Source organism: Nanorana parkeri, unplaced genomic scaffold, assembly GCF_000935625.1.
Source record: "Nanorana parkeri isolate BGI_ZX_2015 unplaced genomic scaffold, ASM93562v1 scaffold248, whole genome shotgun sequence".
NCBI classification, from domain to species: Eukaryota; Metazoa; Chordata; class Amphibia; order Anura; family Dicroglossidae; genus Nanorana; species Nanorana parkeri.
In genome coordinates, this window is record NW_017306516.1 from 2,241,327 (window position 1) to 2,250,052 (window position 8,726).

The 8,726-nt window shown below is 46.5% G+C and overlaps 1 protein-coding gene across 2 annotated transcripts in view; it reads right to left on the minus strand.

The window, feature by feature from the left end:
• LRCH2 (leucine rich repeats and calponin homology domain containing 2) overlaps window positions 1-7,742 on the minus strand; it is an 83,367-nt gene extending 75,625 nt beyond the window's left edge. For both annotated transcript variants that reach the window (XM_018556705.1, XM_018556704.1), the window contains exon 1: window positions 7,353-7,742. In XM_018556705.1, coding sequence (XP_018412207.1) covers window positions 7,353-7,677 — 325 coding nt within the window. In that variant the 5' untranslated portion in view covers window positions 7,678-7,742. The remainder of the gene's footprint in view (window positions 1-7,352) is intronic.
• Between the last annotated feature and the right edge of the window lie 984 nt (window positions 7,743-8,726).

Consider the following 8,726-nt stretch of genomic DNA (forward strand, 5'->3'; position numbering starts at 1 on the left):
AATTTAGAGATACCCCAAAATACTGGCCCTAGAATTATTGCTCTCACTCTGGCGTGCGCGGCGATACCCAACATGTGTAGCGCGTTCGTTGTTTTCATACGTAAACGCACCAGACGCGTGTTTACGTGGCGACGCGTGCTCGCAAATCCTCAAATCATCTCTGAATTGGTGACGACACGGTCCTTCCTTCTGGAGGGAGGCTACTTTTCTTCCCCATGGTCCCTGTGCGTGTGTTGTAAAGTAGCCACCACTCCAAGCTCGCTCCCGTGATGGAATGGATACAAATCTTAAAACAGAACGCGAGAATGAAGTGAGATTGGAGTGGTGACTACTTTACAACACACACAGGGGCCAGTGTGTGTTGTAAAGTACAAAAGGTAGCCACCCTCCAGAAGGAAGGATTAATTCAGAGATGATTTGAGCATCCCTTATAATAATAGTTCAGTGTTGCACACACAGTATAACGTTGATAATTTCTTTATACAATATTTAGAATAAAAAAAGAGCCAGTCAGCCATTTACCCTCAACTATGTAACTCTATCGCCAGTTCAACTTTACTAAAAGGGCCCAATTTCTCAAATGTAAAGCCTAAGCTGGCCAAACACTGATTGAGCAAAGGTCTCGGCCACTAAGGGGTTAAAGCAGCATTGGGTGGGGGGATCTGCCCTTGATGTCACTTTAAAAGGAGAACGATGAGGTGAGTGAAAATCATTCATCCTCATAGTTAGAGCCGACGTGTGACAATGAAACTGTCACAGGTCGGTTCAATAGATTGGGAAGTGAGCGAACACATACCGTCGCTCGCTCACCTCCCTTCCTGCTCCAATCCTCCAGCGCTGACTGGAGGAACGGACGGGAAAGGGGGCAGGTACAGCTGGCTCTGCCTCTAGGCAGAGTCCACTGTCACTCACGAAGCTGGGTGGATCTCGACAGTAATGTCAGGATCCGTCCCGGCTGCGGCGGTGTCAGTATACAGCGAGCAGTAGCTCACTATATACTTAGCTTTGCGTCATGGGAGGTGCTAGTATAAGTTCTCCTGTGACCCTTAAAGGAGAACTATGGGGTTAGGACTTTTCCCCATAGTTCTCCGAAGGGTAACGGGAGGACACACACTAGCATCCTCCCGTTACCCAAAGCTCAGTATACCGCGAGCTTCAGCTCGCGGTATACTGAGATGCCGCAGCTGAAACGCTCCCGACAATTATGTCTGGATCCGCCCAGCTGTGTGAGTGACAGCTGGCTCTGCCTATCTAGAGGCAGAGCCAGCTGTACCCGCCCCGTCCGTTCCGCCAGTCAGAGCTGGAGGATCGGACAGGGGAGGGGAGAATGCAGTCACTCCCCTGTCACGGCTCTCTGCAGTGACAGGATCGAGAAGTGAGCGAGCGCCGGTATGTGTTCGCTCACTTCCCGATCTACTGAGCCGACCTGTGACAGTTTCATTGTCACAGGTCGACTCAGATTATGAGGCTGAGTGAAAAGCACTCACCTCAAAATTCTCCTTTAAGAGAAAAAAAACACTTACCACATAGTTCTCTTTTAAAAAAAGGTACACAGTACAGGAAGGTGGCCCCCGTGGCTTAGGCCCAGGTAGCAAACAGACCAGTCCCAAAGAGCAGGGTTTGGCTAGCAAAGGAAATAGAAGTTCACTTGCAGTGAGTGCCCTCGGGCAAGACATTTTAAACAACTGACAGGTTTATGTTATACCCCCATTATACAGGCAATTTTGACATTTACATGCCTCCTGATTGATTTTTGCAGTGATTGTTATACAGGGACATGTTACAATGACTGCGCAAATGATCACGCACAATTTAATTGCTGTATAACCAAAAAGCAAGGCAATGGTGCAGCAGCAGATGGAACCTGCTATGGTCACAGATACTAAAAAACTGATCAATTGCAGGTAAATTCCATCGTTCCAATGAAAATGCCATTAAAGTGATTATATTGTTCCTAATTGATGAATGATGTTGGTAATCCAAATGTAACCAGCCACCAAGAAAACATGGCACTTTGCTGTTCCACTATGCTACGTCACCTCAGCCAATTCTAATCCAACGGTCACTTGTGTGCTTCCCTTACCCATCTATATAAACCTTGACATTTCCTCCTGCATACATGGCTGGATTCTGTCCTAGTTCCTAGTTGGCCTATAACTGGAACAAACTTCTTCACCTCCTTATCAACATCTGACATTGGAGAGGAAAGCGCAGGCATGACTCCCAGCTAAGATGGTTTTTCAAAGACAAGCAGCATAACTTCACATTATTTCAGAAAAGGGGAATTAAAAGTAACAAAATTAACCCTTACAGTGGGGCTATGCCAGCACTGCAAGGGTCCACTGCTTGTTCTGGTTTAAAGACTGGAATAAAGAAGATATGCTCACCTGATCCTCCGTCCGGCAGCAATAATCACTCCTCCCCCCCTCTTATTACGCCACACATGTTACATATCGCCGCAAACTTAAAAAGTGAGAGCAATAATATTAGGGCCATTAATCACTGATAACACTAAACTGATGAGCGGTAAAAGCTTTTAAAGCGTCGCCTATGGCCAATTTTAGGTATAGTAGTTTTCTGTGATTTCGCGGGTGCACGCAATTTTAAAGCTTGACATGTTTGGTGTCTATTTACCCGACATGACCCCGTTTTTTTATATTTTATCAAAAAATTGGGTAATGATAATTGTTTAATAACATAACGTGATGAAAACAGGTTTTTTTTCCTAAAATTTTTGAACCTTTTTTCATTATATAGTGGAGGTGCACCGAAATAGAAATGTAAAAACCGAAACAAAACAGGCCGAAACCGAAAATGCTTTTTTTCATTTTTTATACATTTTATTTTTTATAAACTTACATTTTTTTATTTATTAATTCATTTTTTACTTTACTTTTAGGGGCTTCGAGGAAATATTAGGGGTCTAAAAAGACCCCTGATATTTCCTCAATCTCTTTTTCTGTATCCCCTGTTATCAATGAACAGGAATCCTCTATACTGAGTGTTCCTGTTCATTCATAACTTGAGTACATTGTGTGTTTACTGTAACTACAACTATGAATGAACAGGAGGCGAGGAAGATCACTCCCATTCATTCATAATTGAGGATATAGTACACATACAATCTTCTCAATTATGTACAAACACTCAGCGGTTTGTACTTGGCCTCCTCTCTGACACGCTGTCACAGGAGGCTGAGCAAACGGTGCAGGGGGGGGGGGGGTGAGAGCCTCCTGTGACAACGCGTGCTGTCTCCGCCCCCACACCGCTCTGCCGGACTGTGATCGGAGGCTGAGCGGCGTGGGAGGAGAGACACCGTCCGCTCACAGCGCTCTTCTCCTGCAGCGCTCGGCCGGTTGTCACTTTCTCTCCTCCCCGCTGGAACACAGAGCAGCGCCCAGCAGGGAGGAAAGAAAGCAGGGATGCGTCAATGTATCGGCAGGAAAATGGCACTTTCGGCAGTTAGCCAAAAGTGCAATTTTCGGCCGATATGTTTCTGCGTCCGATATATCTATGCATCCCTACTATATAGTAAAGAAATAAAAACCTCAGTGGTAATTAAATACCACCAAAATAAAGCTCTATCTGTCCCCAAAAGCTGATACAAAATTAATTTTAGTACAGTGTTCCATGATGATTAAATGTCAAAGTAACACAGCGCTGAATACTGAAAAATGGCCTGGACAGGAAGGGGGATTAACATCCCGGTCTTCAAGTCTACAGGTTCATAAATGCACAATTTCCCAGCTTCAAACTACAAGCAACGGGCGACACAATGCTCAGGTGTGAACAGGCACCATTAAAGATAATGGGATTCTACATGTTGAGCATTGTCACGCTCAGGGGAACACGTGACAAAGCACTCCACAAATATCTTCCCAGAGATCCTTTACAATAAGAAGAACCTACCAGAATAGAGATATGGAAATAAAGTAGTGACAGACAGTTATGAATGACAAGCCAAGCTCCCCGATCCCTACACAGACAGGTGTATTTGAATGACCATACAGGAAGAGGAGGTATTTGCAGTGATCCTCATAGTGACCAACAAAAGAAATCAGTTGCAGTTTTCAGACCTTATTCATTTATTGCTCCAGAAGTCCACAACACAACAGGCTTCATACAGTCATAAAAGGTATAGAGAAAAACCCTATTACATATAGCTCTACAGTGTCATTTCCAACTACTAATATTGCCATCTCAATTTAGGCTGCCCCCCACCAACAATACTCTGAGAGCAGGTAATGCATACTCTAGCCCAGTGCTGGTTTATAAGATACAGGGTTACAAAAGTGCCAAAGACTGGGTGCAAGGTCTGAAAGGCTGCTTATGGCCCATTCAGATCTCTCCAGTGTGGTGCGTTTCAGGATCACATGCATTAGTGGGTTGCAGTGCCATTTATTGTCCATGGCACCACAACACATTAACCCAGTGTAGTAGGAAACCAGCTGCATCCTTACTGGAATAATAATAAACCTGCAGAGCAGGTGGGTGCTCGTAGCGACCACGGACAGCAACATAAACAATACAGAAGTAGCAAAAATTGTCACCAGCACACCAAAGAGATTTGCAGCAAAAAGTCCTTTAATGACAAATTGCCATTCAGTTACAAAACTGAACTGAAAACTGAACTGAATGGCAATTTGTCACTAAAGGACGTTTTGCTGCAAATCTCTTTGGTGTGCTGGTAACAATTTTTGCTACAATGCATTAACCCGATGCAACTCCGCCGCACATGCATTGCAGCACACCACAATGTACAGTAACACACTACTGCATGTAACATAAAATAAAGGGTGGTGTGTTCTGCTGCATTAGGCAGCCCATTTATAAGCCCTGGTTCACACCTAGGCGTATTGCATATGCGCGGTTGTCGCGATTCACAGTAAAAAAAAAATCGCGTGACAAACGCGCATTTCCGAGGGCTACTTGGCTGTATCCCAATGGAAACCTGCAACAAAAACGGCCCAAAGTAGTACCTGTACCTTTTCAGGCGTGGGCCGTTTTGTAGTGCGTTAGGGACGGGCTGAAATACGCCAAGGTGTGAACCAGACCCATTGAACACAATGGGATTTAGATGTTTGAACGTTTTGTAGAGCGTTCGTCGAGCGTAGAACGCGCTACGAAACGTTCAGGTGTGAACGAGGGCTAAGTCACAATGCATGTGTGCGCACTATTTCAGTGCAACAGTGTGTAAGGCACCTGAATGGGCCCGTAGGCACAGAGCATTGCACTGGGGTAGGCCAAGCAGAGTGTAAATGGGTGCCCTATACCCCAATGCTCAGGTTTTTCATTGGGCTATGTAAAGTATTTTGGTTACAAGTAAAAGAGTTCATGGTAGGATGGGTCACTGGACTCTCCCTGCACCGCAATGTTATTCAGCCAGGTGACAAGTTCACTTCAACATTCTATATGTAATACAGGACACATCTATCTCCTAGTAGAGAGACCATCATACACAAAGATGGGAGGAGGGGCCCCCGAGATCCCGGCCATAACCCTCAGCACAGAGACAGCTCTACCCCAGGTAGGCTGACAAGGTGAGGAGTGGAAGCATGTCAGAGGAAGGCTGCAGAAAAGTTGGTGGCATGTAGGAGGGAGGTTGTAGGGATGCCGGAGTAACATTGGTGGGATATAGGAGGAAGGCTGCAGGGAAGTTGGATGTCGGAGGGAGGACGTTGGAGGAAAGATGTTGGAGGAAGAATGGATGAAAGAAAGCAAGAATGTTGGCGGAAGGAAGCAAGGATGAAGCAAGAATGTTGGCGGAAGGAAGCAAGGATGAAGCAAGAATGTTGGCGGAAGGAAGCAAGCAAGAATGTTGGCGGAAGGAAGCAAGCAAGAATGTTGGCGGAAGGAAGCAAGCAAGAATGTTGGCGGAAGGAAGCAAGCAAGAATGTTGGCGGAAGGAAGCAAGCAAGAATGTTGGAGGAAGGAAGCAAGCATGAAGCAAGAATGTTGGAGGAAGGAAGCAAGGCTGAAGCAAGAATGTTGGAGGAAGGAAGCAAGGATGAAGCAAGAATATTGGAGGAAGGAAGCAAGGCTGAAGCAAGAATATTGGAGGAAGGAAGCAAGGCTGAAGCAAGAATATTGGAGGAAGGAAGCAAGGCTGAAGCAAGAATATTGGAGGAAGGAAGCAAGGCTGAAGCAAGAATATTGGAGGAAGGAAGCAAGGCTGAAGCAAGAATATTGGAGGAAGGAAGCAAGGCTGAAGCAAGAATATTGGAGGAAGGAAGCAAGGCTGAAGCAAGAATATTGGAGGAAGGAAGCAAGGCTGAAGCAAGAATATTGGAGGAAGGAAGCAAGGCTGAAGCAAGAATATTGGAGGAAGGAAGCAAGGCTGAAGCAAGAATATTGGAGGAAGGAAGCAAGGCTGAAGCAAGAATATTGGAGGAAGGAAGCAAGGCTGAAGCAAGAATATTGGAGGAAGGAAGCAAGGCTGAAGCAAGAATATTGGAGGAAGGAAGCAAGGCTGAAGCAAGAATATTGGAGGAAGGAAGCAAGGCTGAAGCAAGAATATTGGAGGAAGGAAGCAAGGCTGAAGCAAGAATATTGGAGGAAGGAAGCAAGGCTGAAGCAAGAATATTGGAGGAAGGAAGCAAGGCTGAAGCAAGAATATTGGAGGAAGGAAGCAAGGCTGAAGCAAGAATATTGGAGGAAGGAAGCAAGGCTGAAGCAAGAATATTGGAGGAAGGAAGCAAGGCTGAAGCAAGAATATTGGAGGAAGGAAGCAAGGCTGAAGCAAGAATATTGGAGGAAGGAAGCAAGGCTGAAGCAAGAATATTGGAGGAAGGAAGCAAGGCTGAAGCAAGAATATTGGAGGAAGGAAGCAAGGCTGAAGCAAGAATATTGGAGGAAGGAAGCAAGGCTGAAGCAAGAATATTGGAGGAAGGAAGCAAGGCTGAAGCAAGAATATTGGAGGAAGGAAGCAAGGCTGAAGCAAGAATATTGGAGGAAGGAAGCAAGGCTGAAGCAAGAATATTGGAGGAAGGAAGCAAGGCTGAAGCAAGAATATTGGAGGAAGGAAGCAAGGCTGAAGCAAGAATATTGGAGGAAGGAAGCAAGGCTGAAGCAAGAATATTGGAGGAAGGAAGCAAGGCTGAAGCAAGAATATTGGAGGAAGGAAGCAAGGCTGAAGCAAGAATATTGGAGGAAGGAAGCAAGGCTGAAGCAAGAATGTTGGAGGAAGGAAGCAAGCAAGCAAGAATGTTGGAGGAAGGAAGCAAAGATGTTGGCGGAAGGAAGGATGTTGGCGGAAGGAAGGATGTAAGGAAGGATGCAGGGATGCTATAGGTCGGAGTATAGGACAATTGTGTACACAGAGCGGGTAGAGGAGTCAATGACAATGGCCCCACCTGCTTGTGTGGTGTCCGTCAGATCATAGCCGCTGCCCGGGAAGTCTCTCAGCCTTCTGCCGCTTAGGTTGAGGTTGCCGGTGGTGAGCGCCTCCTCCAGGGCCCGGTCCAGGCTCCTCACTGTATGCTGGTGAATGGTGCCCGTGCTCCAGTGCGGTCCATGGGGGAAGCTGGGCAACCCCGACATTGCACCCGGGCACATACCGCCCGCCGTACCCAGCAATACCCCTGCACCGGGCACCGCTCCTCCTGGGCTCGGACCGACTCCTCCTTGTCCACCGGTGCCCCCCACAACGGCCACCGCCGCTGTCTGACTCGCCGCCATTTCTGCCAGGGAATAGCCCTGCTATAATGACACCGTTAGCAAGTGCTCGGCACTGTGCGCATGCGCGTCCGCCACTGGGAGAGGGGCCGTACCAACAGCCAGAGAAGGGTGGGCGGGGCGGAATCTTGCACGGGGAAGAAACCAAAACAAAGCCGAGACCGTGACAGGAGAGATGTGAAATCTGACACTGCATGGGGTGCCAGGAGACTGACCAATCCCATGTCATACAGAGAGGAGGCATTTCATCCTCTGAACTAAGGCGTTCATAATAAAAGTCACTCTGAATGGAGAACTTTCATCTCTGATTCCCATCTCCTCATGTAGAATGGAATGTTGCACCACAATAATCACTACATTTGTGCATTGCCTTGAAATCAATGGGCTGCCAATGCACCAAACCGACACAAAAATAAGACGCACCAGAATATGTGTAATGCACCATGGTGGAGTTGATTGGCGTGCCATTCAGAATGCATGTCACTGCAAAGCATGTAATGTGCGTTGCTGCGCATTACTGCAATGCCAATAAATAAAGGCCCTTAAGGCTCCATTCACACGAAGCGATTGTAAATTCAGCGCGGTTTTCCGCACAGCACGGAAAAGTGCAAATTTTAACATACACATGGATTTCCGCACTTTTGCGGCCACTACTGCAGCCGAAATGCACAAAATCTGCCCAGAATATCACACTTTTTTTTGCAATTTTTTCTGCAATGCGTATTTTCGTACCGTGCAGACGTCGCGCAGGTTTGATCCAGGTACATTGTAGATGAAGCCGGCTTCCCAGCCAATCAGAAAGCCGTGGGCCGCATCATTAAACAGCACCTGGCTTCCTGATTTATGTTTAGCGCATATCTGCATGAAAACTGCTGTGTGAACGGCGCCTAAGAGCTGCTCGCATTTTCAAAGCTTAACTAAACAAACTGAAGAGAGAAGCATACAAAATTTAAAAGAGTCATATAAATGGCTCTTTTTCAGATTGGTCTAAGGCCAAGAGTGGCGTGCCCCAGGGTTCTGTGCTAGGCCCCATACTGTTTTATCTGTTTATG